Source organism: Gasterosteus aculeatus, chromosome 9 (genome assembly GCF_964276395.1).
Source record: "Gasterosteus aculeatus chromosome 9, fGasAcu3.hap1.1, whole genome shotgun sequence".
Lineage (NCBI taxonomy): Eukaryota > Metazoa > Chordata > Actinopteri > Perciformes > Gasterosteidae > Gasterosteus > Gasterosteus aculeatus.
In genome coordinates, this window is record NC_135696.1 from 19,257,430 (window position 1) to 19,277,092 (window position 19,663).

Here is a 19,663-nt window from a genome sequence, read left to right on the forward strand (position 1 = left end):
CTGAGATACGGAGCTTTGTGCTGCTGATGGTTAAAGATTCAGCAGCAGCGAAGCTTTTTTTCTTGCCTGCGTAAAATGTAATAATTTACATAGTGGTGACGTGCATTTTGTCCTAAAAGGCGAGCCGAGTCCTCACAATGGAAAAAAAAAGTCCCCTCAACACATATTTATTCATGAATACACACTCGCATAGAAACTGCCCCCATGAAGCGCTCAACACCAGCACCTTGATGATAAATAAACAGACTGTTAGAAGTTGCTCATGATTTAGAATTAAAGCAACACACACGCACGCACACACACACATGTTAGAGTGTAACACCAGTTAGATGACTTGAATCTCTGTAAAATAAAGCAGAGTAATAAAGATGGTTGTAAATTTAGAGGGTTTCAATGGCCCAATATTTATTATTCTGTGTGATGACACACCTTATAGTGATGACACTTTTAAGATTAACTCCTTTTCTTCATGTCAATAACCACAAAGAACGTCAACGTCAGAGTCCAGTGATTTATTGTTGTCTGTATTTCAACGCTGAAGAATAATTGTTTGAGACAAAAAAGGCAACAATATCAATGAAAAGGGAAAGAGTGACGACGACGTGAAACCCACTTTCACCGTTGGGTGATTTGCACACAAATTGATTTAATTTACAACATAATGTTGAAAGAGCTGCCAGGCTCCTTTGATTTAATGTGCATCTACATCCAGTTGTTCTGTGAGCCGATAGCATCCCCCCCCCTCATTGAGCTTTGTGACCCCTGACTGCAGCATAACAGCCGCTCTTATACGTGTAATCGCGTTTAAACGTCGACTGGGGCAGAAAATCAATCGAGGCCGAGGCCTTAACTGATGAACTGACTGCCCGAGGAGCGACGGGAACCCGGATTCTCCCAGAAGTCCCCCCCCCCCGCCCCCCCGTTGTGAGAGTCTGAAACACGCCACCAAATCCCGCCGAAGCCATCGGATGTGTAAAGGTCGAGGTGGAAAGAGTCATTTCCCTCCGTAGAGTCGCACAGATCACAGCGGGAGCATCTTTGAGGCTTCGCTGATTACCACAGATAGTCATCGCAGGTCCGTGTTTGTGCCCAGATGTGTACCTCTCTCCCTTCTTCCTCCCTCCCTCCCTCTCTCTCTCTCTGCCTCCCTCCCTCCCTCCCTCTCTCTCTGCCTCCCTCCCTCCCTCCTTTTTTCTCTTTGCAGGGACCATTTCTCTCTTTTACTCCTGGCTGCCTCCTTCCCAGTGTTGGATCTCCGTCAAGGAGATTCAGCCTCTTGCCCCCCTCCCTCTCTGCCTCCCTCCCTCCCTCCCTCTCTCTCTCTCTCTCTGCTGTTTCATTGCATGTGCGCAGTCCTTCTTCTTTCCAGGCTAAACGGTGGAGAGGAGGTTGTATTTCTCTCGTTTGGATTGTCCATATTGCTTCTCCTACAGGACAAAGGAATCCTCCTCAGTTTTACAACACAAACGTTTTTTATTTGGGGAACTTTTCATTCACCTGAATCGAGGGTCCATCAATAGAAAAGGCCCCGCGACGCAAAGTGGGATTTATGATGTTTGGCTCTATGAATAACGTTGACTTGACCCTCTACAGCATGTCGAGAAATACAATTGCACTTTAAAAGCCTCCGACTCTCTGAAGGTTAGACTGAAAAGGAAATTGTTAGATGAATCAGAAGCAATAACTGAAACCGCTGCAAGCCCCGCAAATGAGCGCGGACATCACTGTGATAACGCCGCTTATCACCGCCGCATGAGCGAACCCCCCCCCAGCCCGCTGCAATAAACAGAGAAGACAAAGCAAAACAAAGCTTTGAAGAAGGAAAGGTCACCAGGATCCGAACAATGTCAGAGGAAGTCTCGGTGAGGGTTTGAACTTCGTCCGGGAATTGAGTTTTTCTCTTGAGTTTTTTCTTTCTTTGTTTCGAACAAAGCTTCAAGCCTCAACGGCGCTGGCCGGGGCCCAATGCTGTCCATCGCACTGTTGTTCATCACGCTGCTGAACTCTTTGAATGTGGTGGAAATTGCCATGCAGGAAATACGGGGGGAAATTATTCTACATTATTCAATATGTGCAGAACATAGTTCACCCGATCAGCACATGTGCACAACGAGAGGCTCATTTTTGGCAACCAGCGAACAGAAGAGACTAAACATAAACCTCACTGGAGTGATGGAGAGAAACCGGCTTCGGCGCTGGCACTGACCTGTCAGTCACAATGTGGCCACGCCCTAAAGCGTCCCCTGGACTCGCCCCCCCCCCTTCCTGGTTAGAAATATTAAGTCACTAACGAGCCTTATTGACGCCAGTCGTAGTTATTCATTCATTTCAAAGATCGAAAACACTCCTTTTAATTATTTTCCTGTTGTATTGTTGTGAGTGATTAAGTGAGGTGGGTCACTGAACCACAAACAGCATGTTTCAACCCTGATGACATATTTGCCTATTGAATAATATTTGACACACACAGTACCGTTGCATCTCCCCTCCCTCACCCCCCCCCTCTCTCTCCCCCATCTTTCTCTCCCGTCTGCCCCCCCCCCCCCCCCCGGCTCCACTCACCTGCAGCAGCTTCTTATTACCACGTGTCAATCAAGCCGCCCTGCGGCTAAAAAGCATCAGAGCGATTGGTTGAGTTCCGGCTCACATCAGACGCACTAACAACACACACGCAGACACACACGAGTCCCATCCTCATCCCAGCCGAGTCCCTTCGGACAGGCTGTTGGGTAGATTATGGATCTGAAAACCGGGGAGTGACAGCGGTTCATGGAAAGGTCGAGTCGACTACATACGCGCGCGCGCAAGCATGCTTTGTACACGATGCATACTTTTATTCATCAACACAACACAGGGCGAGCAGGAGAGAAACGCTCCTGTCGTCGTGATGTGTGAGGATGCTGCTCTCTGGAGGGCTGGCCTGCAGACTGCAGACGTGTTCTGGATGTGGCAAAACTTTTGGCGGGTGGGTCTGGACCACTTCACTGCGAGAGTTATTTCATAAATTAGTAAGTGCCGTTAATTTTGAATTTAGCCTCCGATTTTGGTTTCTTGCATTGTTTGTGCGCCAGCAGGTGCTTTGTTTGTCATTCTCTCTCTCTCTCTCTCTCTCTGCACCCATGAACTCATGTTGCTGATGTTCTCCCCGGGGCTCGATTAGGGAGCCGGAATCAGCTTTTGTCTCCGTCCTCCTTCATTAGATAGATATTAAATCCCTTCTTCATTGATTCCTATCTTTAACCTTTTTATCTGTATTTTCTCGAGGCCTTCCACCTCGTGAACCTCAAATTTCCCTTTTGCCCTCTTTTCTATTGGATTTGGTCTCCTTCTAATTGCCCACTTCCCTCCTCACTCCTCCCCTCACAGATTCACAGTTTTCACATTTGCTATTTAAGAAACACTTTGTGCGTCAGTGACCTCGCAGTGACCTCTCTCTGTGAGCGAAAAGGGACTTGACTTCTTCTTCTTCCTGTCGCGCTGCGCAGCGGCTCCCGCTAGAACAGGGGTGTCAAAGTCAAATGGACGGAGGGCCAAATAAAAAATTTAGCTACAAGCCGAGGGCCGGACTGTTTGAATGTTCATTGAAAAATTTTTAAATGACGCATATAGTCTAGTGAACCTAATTGAACCTACTGAAAACCTAACAAATATATTCCAATATGATCAGATAAATAAAGCAATATTTTCTTATGGCTCTGTCAGTAATCTTTAATTTTCAACAGACACAAAAGACAAATTTCCTTTATATAAAAATCCCCATAACATGAACATTAAATGAAAGAAACCGGTATTCAAGGCACCATCAGTAGCCTATATTTTCTATTTTGGCAAAAGTGGGCTAAATTTACGTCAAAGAAAAAAACAATAGCAATTTTCTATCATCCACTCAACTGAAATATTTTTAAAATATAATTGGATTGAAATACAATAAAATAAAGTGCAAAAATCTATTAATCAAAAACAACACTTTGTTTAAGGAGAAGTAACATGCAGTGAAAACAAATATTAAACTTTAACTTTTAAACTTGAACTGAGTAAAAACTCTAAATATGTGATTGCACAGTAATGTTCACTTGTTTGAGGTTGAGGGTGATACTTGGTGGTGTCCCATCTTTTCCACAAGTTCATCAATGTTCGGGGTAAGGCTCTGAGCTGAGGAAATCCTCAGAATTGAGTGGAGGTGTTCAGCAGTAAGTCGACTTCTGTGTGATGTTTTGTTCAAGTTCATCAAAGAAAACAGTTGTTCACACAGGTATGTGCTGCCAAACATAGACAACGTTTGAGCAGCCTGGATGCGCAGCTGGGGCATTGTGTCGGGGAGGAAACGGGCGAACTCCGCAGCACCCACTGCCGCATATTTTGCCCTCAGTGCATCATTGCATTGGAGGTCAATCAACTCCATTTGGAGGTTTGGTGGTGAGCTTTCCACGTCAACAGCAAATGGGTTACCGAGCAGTTCCAACCTGCTTTTTTGTGCTTCAAAGTCAGCAAATCGGCGTCGAAAGTCAGCGGCAAGCATACCTATTTTATCAGCCAACTGTGCGCTCGGGAACGCAGATTATACTCTTTCAGTACCGCCACACTTTCTCCACACAGAAGACACACAGGTTTTCCAGCTACCTCCGTGAACAAATACTCCGACTCCCACCTTGTTTGAAACCCCCGGTTCTCAGTGTCCACCTTCCGTTTTGCCATTTTTGATGGGTATCTGAAAGTTAATTTTACTGTGATGCTGACAACTGCTGTGCCAATAAATATTGAAATGAAGCAGCCTACTGCTCGGTGCGTCACCGTTGCATTGTGGGAAATGTAGTACTGGTGCGTGTAAAAGATCTGCGGGCTGCCGGCTTGCTGCGGTCTGCGGGTCGGTTCTAATAATAAATCTAGATCATCCCAGGGGCCGTAAAAAACCTTCTCGCGGGCCGGATGTGGCCCGCGGGCCTTGACTCTGACATATGTGCGCTAGAAGCACCTCTGCATCACGAGGACGCCGTGACTCGAAAATGCGAAAAGAACAACACAAAAACGCAGTTTATAATTACAAGATGTGAATACGAGCGGCGCCTGCGGCTGAAAAGATAATTTAAATGCGCTGAAGCAATAAAACAAAATGTCCGTAATAGTGAGTGGTAATTTAATTCAAAACAACCAAACCACCGTGGGTGTATTTCACGGCTATTTTTCAGCAGATGTTTTGTCCTCATCATGCACAGTGTAAAAGTGGCTACCAACGAGACAATGTGGAATAATATACAAAAGACTTGATCAGATTAGAGCAGCCAAACCTGAAACTGAAACCTACGTGTTTGTTGTGTTGTTTACATGCTGCGGGTGCAAAGCCATAAAGAGAGAGCTGCTTTCACAACAGATGGCAACGAAGGGCACATCTGCAGGGATTGCTGCTGCCTTAGTTGCTATGGTGTTTATGTGTGTGTGTGTGTGTGTGTGTAAACATGTATTTTTATGGGGGGGGGGGGGGGGGGGCGGCGTGAGGGCAGGGGGGAGACGTTACCCTGTCGCTTTGCAGGGCAGATTTGGGGTCCCGGAAAAAAAGAGGGGAGGAGTGACGGGAGGTTTCGGGGGTCCGTGAGGACAGCGGACGGAGACACGCTGGGGCTGAGAGGACGAGAGGGAAAGAGACGGAGAGAACGTGTCACTGAGGAGGACGTGTCTTCTCTCTGACCTTTTCAGACATATTCACACCCCCCCCCCCCCCTCCCTCGCCGTCTCCCTCTTAAAGAATCTGCTCTCTGTGGCTCCCCCAAGCTTTTTATTTAATGGTCCAGCTCTTCTTTCCACATGTAGTCTATCGTCATGTCCCTTCTGACCATTTCCGGTTGACAGGAAGAGGATTAAATACTGTATAAAAGGTCCCAGGAGAGAGGTTAGTGGTGGTACTTGAGTTCATTGATTTTATGTCAGGTTTGATTGTTCGCCCCATAACTTCAGACAGGTCTGGGTCATTTGCACACCTTGGGCTTTCTCGAGCTTCTGACCTTTTAAACTAGTGAGCCGGTTTTCACAGCATTGCGTCTCGGTGGCTGCTTGTAGGACATCTGGATGACTTCCATGTGTCTCCTCGCCTCTCCGTGTTTTCTCTGCTTACTCATCGGACACGGCGGCCCGGTTTGGCCTTGGTCCTCTCCGGGTGTAAAGGAAACTCTGCACATTCATCAACTTAATGAAAATCAGCTCACATCTGGTTGTTGTCTTGCCTCCTGACCCCCACTGATGAATACAGCGGTGCTGCTCTCTAGGGGACAAACTATGCAACCACATGATGGCAAATAAATCACAATCGTCTTTGCAGCCTCCGCAAAGGTACCGAGCTGATGACGAGACGTGTTTGTTATAATAAATTGTGTTATTGTAAGTGGTATGTTTTTATTTCATTCTTTTTTTAGGCCCATACCAAATACCATGAGTTGATGGTGATCAGAAATGCTCTTCTTTCTTTATATTATTATCCTCATTAAAAAGGCATAGAAACTGGAAAATGCGTTAAGAATCGTAAAACAAATTCACAGCGCATTTTAATGTCTTCCGGACAGTATCTGACACTCAACCTCTCGCGATATGTGAAGAAGTTTCGCGAGACTTCCCCGACTCGTTTGAGCTAAACTGGAGGGACTTTACTGTGCGGCGTGCGCAAGCTAACGTGCTAGCAGCGCGGAGACAACTCATCCAACGCTACCAAAAGCCTGTTGCTTTTCGCAAACAAGTCAGCTCCGAGGTGAGGACACGTCCTTCAAAGTGGCGACTGCACAAACAGAGATGCTAGCCGGCTACGCGCGCTAGCGCCTTGTGAACATCGGCACCAACTGACGTTAACGTATCACCAGCGAATATGAACCGTCAACTTGTGGGGACGCACGAGTCGGACTAACCGTTTAAAACGTGAAACTATGCGTCAAGTCAGCTCTTAGTTTCAAGGCTGCTAGCTAAACTGCGAGGACAGTTGCTGTTTGTGTTGTTGAACAAGTAAGCTAATGTTTGTAGCATTTATAGCTAGCTTACCTTTTTGTTTCATGTTGGCTAACCGATGACAGTTTTATAACGCCGCCCTGTTAGCATTTAAACAGCCTATCTCTCTATTTATATCTCCAATTAACTTATCTAACGTCATCTATTATGTACTAGCCAACACGGCTGTGCTGTGCTGCGTTGTTTATTTCGCTGCTCTCATCCCTGAACCGTCCCATCTGTGCTTCAGAACTCCAGGGACTTCACAACATGGACTTAGAAGATGACACCACCGTATTAACCACCTTGAAGTCCTTCAATTCCTTCATCAGACACTCCGAGGCTCCCCAGCGGCTGTCGGAGCACTCAGCGGGGAGCGTGAGCCTGCAGAGTCAGTACAAACGCAGCATGGAGGTAAACAGAAAGCTGGCAGCGTCGACACGAAGCCTCTCTGAAGCTGGTGTTAAACGTGCGACCTTCTGCACTCCATTTTTTTTAAGTTGTTGGAAGCGGCGGAGAAGGTTCAATCCAAGAACCGCTACCTTCAGCTGGACCAGGAGAAGAGGCAGATGGAGCTGAGTCACAAGCGAGCGCGTTACGAACTGGAGAGGGCGGCTTCTGACAGCGCGCGCGACTTCGAGGTACAGGTCGCCTCCATTCCGTTCAAATGAACATCAGAGAAGACGTTGGGTAAATAAACCAAACCCTCTCCCCCTTTCTATGCCACAGCATGAGGTCGACCGGAACCAGGACCTCTTGGGGCGAATTAAAAAGTTGGAGGAGAGAGAGACTGAGGAAGCTAAGAACTTATCTGAGCAGGTGGAGGTCAATCGCTCTCTGCGCAAGAACCTGGACGGCCTGAACAGGAAAGTGGAGGAGCGTGATACTAGGCTGAACACTGCTAACCAGGTACACACACTCTCATATGCACATTTACACTTACTGCATTTGCAAACGGGTCATGTCTCTTATTTCACATGGGTTCACTTCTGCAATCTGTTCCCAGACTATCAGTTCTTTGAAGGATGAGATCAGAGAGCTGAAGCAGAAGATTCAAAACCAAGACTCTGCAGTTTCTTCTCATACCCTTGAAAACCAGGAACTGCAGGAACATTTAGATTTACAGCGCAGGTACAGCGACATACTGAGAATACCAACTTTCCAAGCTCTGTTTCATGCTGTACTGCGCAATAAAAACGCTGACCTGACATTTTCTATCTGCTTGGTGTTGTAATCAGGAAGTATCAGGAAGTCTCTCAGCTTTGCCAAAGTCTCCAAGCTGCACAGTCGTCCTGCTCAGAGCACATCATCACGATTAAGGTTTGCTACACGAGAATTGACATTACTGTCAAAAAACCTCAATGATGTGAGGAGATTACAGGGTTTACATCTATCCAAGATCATTACAAAGTCTTCTAAACGTACTCTACATCACATGTATCGTTCATCCTTTTAATTATTGAGACATTGAACTGCTTATTCACTTAATGTTTCATTTTTAAATTACTTGGTGTTGTTTAGAATGATTTCAATTTGGCTTTTTAACAATTTTTTTTTTTTTTACATGATAATATTTGAATAGGGTCATTCAAAGGTGCCCACATATGAAGCATTGTGTCGTGGCCCTAAATGTAGATGTCGCTATTTCCTTCGACTGACCTCTCTCTCGCGTGTTTCCACAGGAGTTGGAGAGGCGTCTCGCCCTCCAGGAGCAAGACTTTGCCATTGTGAAGAACATAAAGTCTGAGGTGGCCAGAGTTCCAGACCTGGAAAGAGATTTGAAGCGCCTCAGAGAAGATAATGCCTTTCTCAGGTCAAAAATGTTTTTGATGTTTCAATGGACATGCATTTGTTTTCTAAAGACCACAGCTTAGTGCGAGCACACAGTGGTGCACACACTGCTTCGAACCGCCTGACATTTGGGTGCTCATGGCGCATTAGGAGGTTTTAGGTGATGGGTACATTTGGGGAGGGAAAGTAGGAGAAAAGCTGTGCCACATGAGGAATGTTTAAGTGCAGAAATGCAGCATTCCGTTCACTTTCATTCTAATGCTGGAAGTATTAAACATGATAATGTATAAAAAAGATATGTTGTTTACACAACTACAATTCTGCTAAAGGTACTGTAATAGCACGGTCACACTTTTAAGTCCCAGCTTTTTAAAATGAGAACGTGGCCATTGAAAAGGAGGAAGGTTTGATAACATATTAACATATTTATCATATAATGGCGAAAAAAGAACTCCTATTATAGATTTAGAAGGAAATTGAATCAAAGTTTTTTTTAAATTTTTTTTTTTAGAATAATCCCATCCATGCAATCATGGTTATACATTACGCCGTTCTAAATGTTCTGTCCTTGTGGCTCATAGGTGTATTTTCTGTGTCGGACGGATCAACATTCATGTGAAGCTGATTTTGACTTTTGTTTTTGCTCTTTTCCGTCGGCCTGTTCAGGGAGAGCAGGGAGAATTGCAGCCTGTTGAAGGAGGAGGTCGAGGGTCTGAGGAAGAAGCTGGAGAGGACTGAGAGAACCAAGGAAGAGCTGGTTAATATGGAACTGGAGAAGGAGGTAAACTCCGGACTACGTGTGGTTGTGAGATTGTGACGGAGTGTCTGGCATCTCTCGTCGTCATCTCATTCCATCGCTCTAAATATTAACGCATAAAGACATTCAAAGTCAAACTAACTTATATATGACCTGTATTTATTTCTATTGATGATGACAAAAGATCATATTTTAGGCTGTGTTTTGTGTATCACGGTTCTGTTATATCATCTTTTATTCATTTTTTGCACTTAACTGCTGCCACTTTAACAACAGCAGTTACATCCAACACATGGACCAACATGTGACTCAATGTTTCTGGCATCCTTTAGAGAGTGGCGGAGAAGCTCCGAGCCTGGGAGACCATCGGTCAGTCTACTGGCCTCAACATCAGGTCAGAATCCGTCAACGTCTGTGAGCGACGCAATCAGACCGAAAAACAGGAAGACACGCCTTCGTTCTAAAGGTTTTAGCTGTATATTCTTCCACATGAAGTCTGATTGAGTACCACCAGGTGGAGATGTGGTAACTCCAAATAAATGTGCCTCATCACTGTGGATTGACTCCCCCTGCTCTGTGCATGTGTGCGTGCAGGCGTGTGTGAGTATGCATACAGTCAAAACTGGTAATGAGAGAATGATTGCCTGTTTCTTTGCGAGCAGCGGAGCCGATCTGACAGATTATAAACACTGAGGCCTTGTCCGCATGCATGCATGCATGCATACATACCTGCATGCACGCGTGCACGCTCGCCATCTTCACGAGGATTAGTTCTGGCTGCAATGTAAACGGATTGTTAAATGGATCCCATTTCACGCAGCATATCTAGTCGTTTCTGTGTAAAAAGTGTGTCGCACTTTCCTCCAGGGTAGGAAGGGAAAAAGTATACGAAATGAAGTATTTCCTCCTGTAAGGTTTAATTTTGATCTTGCGTAATGGGTCCAGGGACCTGATGGCGTTTGTTAAATTTTACCTTTATTAAAAGGCCTAGAAGGATCACAGGGGTGTAGCACCAATCTCACTTTAATATAGGCGATAATTTGGCTGGGCTGTCCATCATCTTTCTGCAAACCGCATGTCGCTCTGGGTAAATTGAGGAAACCGCTCCCGAAGATGCAGGTGTTCAGACTGCCATGCTATTGGCTGCCTGAGTGCTTTGGCTGAAACCCCCCTCAGCCCCTACATGGCACATATGGCTTCTAAAGGGCAGCCATGTGTGTGTGTGCGGCTCATACCGATCAAAAGCAAAGGTTAATGCCGCTTGCAAATCAACAGTTAGAAACTCCTTCCAGCTGTTTTTACTCTTTTCTAAATGACCAACTTCATTTTCAGGGTTGTCGTCCTGGGAAAAAAAAATGCAGAGGCAGAAAGATTGCTGAAATGAGTTTTTCATTCAGCAATCTCTTCACCTTTATTTCACCTAATAGTACGCTGCGTGCATTGTGGGTATTGACTCTGATTTCCGTGTTAATGGCAGACTGCCATCGCCTCAGAGGCTGTTAAGCAGACGTTATCATAATTTGTAATGTGCTGAATCTTTTCAGCTGCGTTAATGTGTTATGAGAAATTTATAAAGAATGGTGGCATAAGTGCAATTAAATCTGGATTTATGTCATTGTGCATTTTCGGGAGTAAAAAATCAGCTGATTACAATAGAAAAGAAAATGAACAACACTGGAGTGCTGCGATAACATCACGACGCCTTCGCGAGTAACGTAGCAGCTCCCGAATTAATATTGACCAAACAATGCTTTATCTTAGAGCTCATATTTATGCTGCGTCTGGGTCACTCATCAAATTATAAATATTGCACAACGGCGGCCATGTTTTGAGTGTCGGCCGGCTGTTGGTGTTTCATTTCCTTTCCTTCTGTTGTGCGATCTGATAAAGTTGTGATTGCTCACGTGTGCGCCCAGGTGGCCGACAATTGAATGCAAGAGTTACGGGAAGGGATTGACAAAATTCTCTGCAAATAAGGCGGTCGGGTGGAGCAAAACGAAGACGAGGTGAATGTCAAGAGGTTCGTTCTGGAAATGGATTTCCTTTGTTCAGTGACGTTTTCGCCGGCTTTGAGTGCTTGTTCTCCCGAAAACCCCCACTTGAGGGTGTTTGTCTACGTGGTACATCGTAGTACGTCTTGATCTTGTTTCCCACACAATGAAATCTGATGCTCACCTCGTCCTCAAGTTCTCCCAACTTTAGTTTTGCATCTCGTTTTATTCTGCTGACTGTTCTGTCTGTGCTCAATATACTGTAAAATAAAAGTAGAATAATGTTAATTTCCAGCCATTTTTCAAGCAAAATGCAAAAATGCCAGACGATGACGGGTTCCATCGTCCACCCACTAAAACCTGAGGATTTGCTGCATTTTTCTGTCTCTGAACTGAATCTCTTTGGGTTGAAGACTTTTTGGGTGGGAAAAAACAAACAAACAAGCAAATTGAAGATTATAACTGGAAAATAATGATGATTTATTTGCAGCACAATTTAATTACCAGAGATGCAGAAACATTTGGTGACGCCGTTGCTTTATTTGCACTTAAAGTTTTGACAGATGAAAAGTAATACGCTCCAAAATGAACCAGCAGCACTCTGGAAGTAAGAACCCGACTCCCGGTTGACCTCGGTGGCCTCCGCTCTCTTGAGTCGCCTTTCTCACGGCGTCGAAACGGGGCTCGATTTGCTCTCTGCTCCCGTCTAAGCATCATAGTTATTCCATCACGCGATTGAACTCATATTTTAGTCATGATATTATTTTCATACCTGAGCCCCCCCCCCCCCCCCCCCCCCCCCTCCGTCCCAAGCAGAAGTGGAGGTGATAAATCCACGGCAACCAACGTTCCCATTCAGCCTTGGTGTTAACCTTGACCGCATGTATACATGTGTGTGTGTATATATAGAGAAAGCGATACATCACGATACTAGTCTGACCTGCTGGGAGGAGAAGGCGACGCCCCTCTGACCTCCTGCGGGCGAACACGCTCCGGTCTCGCGACGTCGGGAGCGAGCCGCAGCACTTTTTCAGGTCCGTCGCTTTTCACTGCGAGCCGGCGGCTGCAGGGCGCTTCGGCGCTAAGCTTCCCTAATGTAAGCCCATTTCACAAGAGATGAAGAGATAACGGCGCCCGCTCGCTCTTTATTTTCCACACATCCGCAGAAGCCAGCCGGGATTTTAGAGTTTGGAGGTCGTGTGGTGCGTCTCCGTTGAAGTATGTGACCTTCGCTTTGTTGCCTGCCCGTTGTGTGCGCACGCGTTTGTAATCTGTCAATCTCTCCCACGGAGTGAGTTTGTTTTGCAGAACTGTGACCAGTATTTAGCTCCTCGTCTCCCTCCCTGCTGCTCATGTCATTTCATTCTCCAGCTCCCCCCGTGGCCCAATAACAAAAGGATATCTAAGTGCCGCCTTTTCCATCTTTTCTCCGTCCCCTTTTCATTGTCTGTGTGTGTGTGTGTGTGTGTGTCTGTAGGAAACCGGAGGATCTGTCCAGGGAGGTGATTCACATCCAGCAGATAGAGATTTCTCTGAAAGAGCAGAACTACACACTCAACAGCCGGTAACGCACACGTCTTCACGCGCATACAAAATGTCTGCCCCTCTCCGCCTTCAGACTCTCTCCACCTCTCCCTTCCCCCCACGTATCTATTGGAGCGTATCTCCAGAACTCCTTAATTGTCACAAAGTTAATTAAACCGGTGCTTCTGATAGCACTCCCGACAGTAACCGCTGCTGCTGTGTGTGTGTGTGTGTGTGAAGGCTTGTGAGTGAGAGAAAGAGGGAATTCACTAATTAAACTTGTCCTGTTTAGGCGGAGGTGAGGTCCGTGGGGGGGTGGGGGGGGGCCGCGGCTCAGTCCAGCTGAGAAAGCTTTCATTAGCCAACGAGCGCCTCTGTACCGCTCTGCCTATTGTGCTCATTACGAAATATTAGAAACGGGAGAGCGCCGTGTGCGTGTGAGAGACGATGGAAGCGCGTGCTCTAATTCTCGTCGTATCGGCCCGACCCGGCGAAGGCCGCTACAGAATAACCAACGTCTGGTTTTCCCTGGTTCCCTCCTCCCAGGGTGAGGAGCGCGGAGCGGTCCCAGGCGGAGCTGCGGGCGGAGCTGTCCAAGCAGCGTGGCAGGACTCAGGAGGAGCAGAAGAAGAGGGAGGCGCAGGACGCTCTCGTCCGCCGGCTGCAGAAGAGAGTGCTGCTGCTGACCAAGGTGACGACTCACGGCCTTCGGCTCCGTGCGGCTCCTCTCGGGGGAACACGGAGGCCGGCAGTGAATTCCGAATCCGCCCTTCGCCCCGGCACCCTCCCCTTCTGATTGGTCGATGAAAGTCCCGTGCCTCCCCGTGTATCTATCTTACTGCCGTCTGCTCCGCGGTGCCCGACTAGCCCTCCCTGTGGTATTGATTTCTCACTGTGTGTAATTCCCGAGGTCAACATGCTCCGTCTGTTAGTACACAAAGCAACAGTCTCTCTCTCAGGCTCCACCATGACTAGGCTGAGCTACAGGCGTGCTGGAAATTTCTAAAGATTTCACTTAACCGACCCGTACGAGAAGTTGTTCACATCGTTGTTGTTTTTTTGTTAAACGTTGAGCCCTTGCTTGCGGTTTTGTGCCATCAACTGTATCGACAACCGCAAAGTATGTTTAGTTTACAACTTTGCGTTGTCGCTGATGCAATCAATTCGGCAGGGCTGCGACCGATCAACGCTTAAATCATTGTCTTATAACCCGCACAAAGCGGTCGACTTGAACTACGACCCACCAATTGACAAGCCTCCGTGTCTCCCGTCTCCAAATGTCCTCCTTCCCCTTTCTGCCACGAGGCTGCGACTTTCACGCCGGTGTTTCTCGTATACTTCGACGGGACGAACCCGCCGACCCATTAGAGGCCCCGTCACATCGCCGCGCACCAGATAAAGCGGTCGACATGAAAAGCAATTTAAAGAAATAAATGATGACGACGGTAATGATAGTTTTATTGCCCCACCCCTCCCCCCACTGCTCCCCATTTGTTTGTTTTTTAAAATAAGGGTTTTTATCGGAGAGGAGCCGGCAGATTTTTGATTTAGATTGGGTGAATTTCATTGCGCGTTAATAGACCGTAAATAGCCAAAGGGGCTCGCTGGTTTGGACGCGCACACACACGCTGACCTCTAAATTCTGATTTCTGTTCGGTCGGCCTGCTTCGTCTCTCCCACCCGAGTTTCTCCCAGGATGCATCAGGACACTTTTGCATGACAAACGATGCTTCGGCGCCAAAACTAATAAAGTTGAATTAAGTATGATTTCTCATACAGTGTTTTTAAATGAACCCGACCGGCGTCTCTTAAAATGATTATGTTGGTTTCAATCACCGGCAGAATCTGATTATGGTGATGATGGGTTTTTTTTTTCGTGTACACGCCTATGAGCTAATCTGACGGACCTTCCAGTCCATTATTCATAGATTTTACGTCCAGGAATTACGAGGCGCTTTCAAGCCGTTTCGAAAAGACGACAGCGCTCTGCAATCAGCGTATATTACCTGCGGTTATCTGGGATGCTTCTCACCGCCGGTATTTAGTACCTCCTTTCAACCTGGGCTTGGCAATCGCGGCCAAATTAGCCCCGTTAATAACAGACATTTGATTTCATTGAGCCTCACAATTCAAGGAAGGTCCCGAGCAGCGCGCCTGTTTGTTTTGATGTTCATTAGAAATGCGCGGCGTCACTTTGCGACGCAGAGCAGGCCGGGACGTGTTGTCTGAGACGCTTTGACTGATGTCACATTTGCATCAATAAACGGGCTGTTTGACAGTTATTAAACTGATTGCTTCTTTCTCATCATGTTGCCAGGCAACCAGCACAAATACAGCGCGCTAATTCAAAGTAGTAATCGTTTATTGCCATTAGATGTGTAACGGAGAGCGTTGTTTATTTTAATTAATGTTAATTACTGAATAGTATTTTAGTGTCAAGGGTGATTAATCATGGCTGACAGCATTGTTGCCATTAACTAAATGAAATCTATATATTTCACCCAGTACCGTATCCACTTGTCCTTCCTCCTCAAATGTCAATTGAACACGTATTAAAAAAGAAGAGCATAAACTATTTGTTTTAAAGTCCTTACGGTTGTCAGTCAATGTGAAGCCGCTAACTTTCGTCCTTTCTCAAAGGACTGCGACGTGTTGAGGACTCGTCTTTCATTCCAGTGTTGCATTTTGAAATGACCTCCTCACAGAAAAGAGAGAAGAGGCAGCGAGATGTAATATGCCTTCATTTCAATTTTCCAGATTTTCTTTCCAATGTATTACTTATCCTTTAAATTCAAAGACTTCTGTCTATAGATCTGAATTATTAAATACGGCGGAACCGCGATGAGCTCGACCATAACCCCGAGCTTCTCATGGCCACAGCTTGAATGAGAACGGAGCAGCTGCTCCACGCTTTGTTCCTCATTTACAAAGGCCTTTGCCCGTCGTATCAACACACCAAACAGTCCTGCGAGCTCAACGCGGACAAATCCAGAAATGATCAAGAGCGCTTTGATGTTCTCGTTCCCCTCACTGGCAAACATTACATGTCGGATAGCAGTAGAGTCTGCTAAGCCGCTCGGCTGCGTGGGAATGTGTTCCGCAGGATTTCCTTCTCCTAAAGTCATGTTTTCTCGTTTGTCTGCGTTTGTACAGGAGCGCGACGGAATGCGCGCCATACTGGAGTCCTACGACGGCGAGCTGGCCCCCGCCGAGTACTCCCCTCAGCTCAGCAAGCGGCTGCGGGAGGCCGAGGAGGTGCTGCAGAGGACCCAGAAACACAACGTGGAGATGGAGGTGGGTGTGATTTAAACGTCACTCGTGGTGCACGGGGGGCATTGTGGGTAACGCCGGAAGGAAATGGGAGAAGGCTTGTTTTAAAAAAAAAAAAAAAAAAAAAAAAAAGGGGTGTGGTCGCCGCTGCCTAAGCTGCCCTCTTCCGTCTGTGTCGGCTGTTAATCAGTCGAAGGACTGGAGGCCATTTCTCCTCTTTTTATTGGCCACTCCCCGAGGACGCCCGTGGCCGGAGGCATTGTGGTCTCGGGTCGCCCGCCCGTCTGCTCCGTTCTCGCGTTTTGTCACCGCCGGACAATTTCTTCATAAATATGGCGCGGCCGTTCGCCTCGACACAAGAGGATCAGCTGATGGGAATGTGGTGGTCAGAGGTCAAGGTCGCTGTGACCTCCCGCCCTCCTGAGAGCGCTATATGAGGAGGGCCTTGAGTGGCTTATTCAACTCAGATGGCCACACGCCCACTGGAAATCAAGGATGAACTGGAAGCAATTTGCTTGTCAAGCTACTTGACCTTTCACATGTATTTACAAAGGGGAAAAAATATGAGGAAATACTTACATTTTTGACAGATGTGGATATTAACTGCAACAGGTCTGGTTTCTCTTACATGGATTCTACATTGAACTTGTTTTGGTCCTTTTGCTTCAGGGTCAGCTGACCAAAGCACAGGAAGAGGCGGGGACTCTGAAACTGCAGCTGCATGCCGTGAGTAGAATTGTACTCGCGCACACTCCGGTCTCTGCTATTTGTAGCTTTCTGTCCCGTGAGGTACAGAAAAAAAAAAATCATTGTTTCCTTATATTGTCAAACATAGTTCACCCTAATTAACTTCTATTCGTTCTGCACCAGCAGCTAACAACAACAAAAGTACCCAGGAGGCAAAAAGTAAAATGTTTATTAAAGCTATACAGAAATCTTAATTAGTACTTTGTATTAGTCATTGTAGCCTCAGCCGCCAGCGCTCGAGCCGCCTCGGGTACCTTTTTCAGTCCCGCCTGTAACCCCGGCAGGTGTGTTCGGCCTCTCTGTGAGTCAGAGCGCTTTAATAAGCCTGTGACGTTGGGCTGCTTTATTGTCTTATTTATCATCTGTATTTGCATTTGTGATAATGGTACTGTAGAGTTGCTGCGACTAAATATAAAGATATGTAAGTCACCGGTATCGCATTTTCCCCTCAACAGTCACTACAGTATATACACAGCGTATTGACTGTTAGGCATCTGTATGGGAAAGAAAAGAAAAACAAGAAGTTGGTGCACAAAAGGAAATGAGGCACAGATGAGGGTGAGATTGGGGTGAAATTGGGAGGGTTGGAACATTGAGAAATGGAAACCGAGTCGGTGGCCCAATGACGTTTTAAAGGATTTAGCCGTTGGTCTGGCTGCCTGTCTCAAAAAGATAGCGGCAGCCAAAAGGTGCCTGCGAGGCACAAAGCCAAAGGTGGCGGATGTTACGGCAGCAGGCCCATTTTCCTCCGTCTGTCCCAGGTGGAGCTGGAGATGGAGTCTTTAAGGAAGCAGCAAGCCTCCGCTGGTGATGGCAGCTCTTCTGAGACCAAAGAAGAGGTCAGCATACTCAGGTATTTAGTGCGCGCACACACACACACAAAAACACACACAACCTATTGCCAAGACAACCATTTCCACACCCGGGACATGAGCGATTAATGCTTAAACAAGGGTGCATCTTCTATACGAATGGATTAGCTGTGAGCCGGGCTGGATTAGCGGACTGAGTCAACACTTTGCATAGTCGCTATAGTAATAAACCAGTCACTGAATGTGTGTGTGTGCATTTTTCAGACAGAAAATTGAAGATTTGGAGGCAGAGCGCCAGTCCTTGGAGCAGCAGAACAACGTTCTGGAGATGAGACTGGAGAGACACAACCTACAGGTAGGCCACGTCCCCGCAGCGCTGTTCTGTGACGGAAATACTCGCCTGGCACACAGGGACCACCCCCCCCCCCCACGAGCCGGTTCACGCAAACACTCCTCAAGGACAATTGGACCCAGGTGTGATTTTAAAAACAGCCGCTTTTAGTGGTTGAAGGGATTCGAATACAACTGGCTGAAATGAACACTTTACCACGTGAACATCGTGTGTGTGTGTGTGTGTGTGTGTGTGCGCGCGTCACGTCCTCTAGCTCCCCTGACTCGTACCGTACCAGACTAAGCTACCAGGCCACTCTAATGAAAGGTGTGTGGGCGAGCGCGTTGGATCCATTTAGCCGCGGGGTGAATGAAATCCATATGTTCTCAAGCATGACCACCACTTTTAACCACTAAGTATGTGTAGGAGTGTGTGTGTGTGTTTTGAAAGTTGCGCGTTGAAGGGATCAGGTCAGTTCTCAGGAGTAATTTTCTATGAGTCCTCCGTGGTCTAATGCACGCAGAGAGAAGTCTACATGAGGCCGAGGGGAAAGGATGAGTTACTGAACGGCGCCTCGTTTGAAAGGAGAAATAAATGCCTGAATGAATTGGCATGAAAGAGGTACGGAATTGAATGCCTGAATGAATTGACAGCGAGGGGGGCGGGCTGGGTCGTGACATCAACTTGCATGATGATTGTTGCAGCAAAAGCGTCTTTTCTGCCCCGTCTTTGATATTGAGATCTGACTAACGAGTGACTGTCAACCACTCGGATTACCAGCGTAATGAAAGCGCTTTTCAATCCTCCCCACCAGTGATCTGACAGGAGGAGCGTCTGATATCATTCATCGGCATTCCTGGTATACAAGTGATGGACATTATATATATCTAACAGTAAGTCACTGTTACTAGTATGACGAGCGCAGAACCAGTTCACAACCAGAGGACTCTGTCACGCTGCAAAAGGTCTGATTGTATTCTTCATTCATGAGTGAATGACCTTACTTCTCGCTGTTCTTACTTGATCGCTGGTTTCATTTGGGGTAAAATAGACCGTAAAGCAGGGTAATGCTTTGGGGGCGTGGCTACGTGTGATTGACAGGTTGTCAAATGCTCCCACAGCCGCTCGCGGCTCCTCTAGGTCACTGCTCCGCAGAAAAAACGTTGACCTCGAGGCCTCCAAAATCGCAGTCGACAGACCAATGGATGAAAAACCAATAACACCACTTCTTGTATCTAGTTGATGGTTACAAAGATGAAATGAAACCTTCCTCACGGACGGATGTGATTAATTAACCGGCGCCGCCGTGAGGCAGCTGCTTTTGTCATTGCCAGTTGTGTGAAATGTATCTCTGGGTTATCAGCGAGAGACTGAAGGCCAGACGAGCAGCTTCAAAAGTCTTTATATAACCAAAACAAATACCGAGTGGGATTATTATCCTTTGAACCACACATGGGGCTTGGTGGTCCTGCAATGT

The 19,663-nt window shown here is 46.7% G+C and overlaps 1 protein-coding gene across 4 annotated transcripts in view; it reads left to right on the forward strand.

Annotated features, from left to right (window-relative positions):
* The first annotated feature begins 6,551 nt into the window (after positions 1-6,551).
* The window catches only part of mad1l1 (mitotic arrest deficient 1 like 1), a 35,303-nt gene continuing 22,191 nt past the window's right edge, over positions 6,552-19,663 (forward strand). For 2 of the 4 annotated variants that reach the window (XM_040187076.2, XM_040187077.2), the window contains exons 1-15: positions 6,552-6,733; positions 7,214-7,377; positions 7,464-7,604; positions 7,693-7,872; positions 7,970-8,094; positions 8,202-8,283; positions 8,646-8,776; positions 9,421-9,535; positions 9,844-9,905; positions 12,980-13,066; positions 13,573-13,717; positions 16,180-16,320; positions 16,966-17,022; positions 17,805-17,896; positions 18,120-18,210. In XM_040187076.2, coding sequence (XP_040043010.2) covers positions 7,234-7,377; positions 7,464-7,604; positions 7,693-7,872; positions 7,970-8,094; positions 8,202-8,283; positions 8,646-8,776; positions 9,421-9,535; positions 9,844-9,905; positions 12,980-13,066; positions 13,573-13,717; positions 16,180-16,320; positions 16,966-17,022; positions 17,805-17,896; positions 18,120-18,210 — 1,593 coding nt within the window. In that variant the 5' untranslated portion in view covers positions 6,552-6,733; positions 7,214-7,233. Of the gene's footprint in view, positions 6,982-7,213; positions 7,378-7,463; positions 7,605-7,692; positions 7,873-7,969; positions 8,095-8,201; positions 8,284-8,645; positions 8,777-9,420; positions 9,536-9,843; positions 9,906-12,979; positions 13,067-13,572; positions 13,718-16,179; positions 16,321-16,965; positions 17,023-17,804; positions 17,897-18,119; positions 18,211-19,663 lie in introns of all 4 variants that reach the window. The other 2 variants (XM_040187078.2, XM_078079555.1) reach the window with 1 other exon arrangement.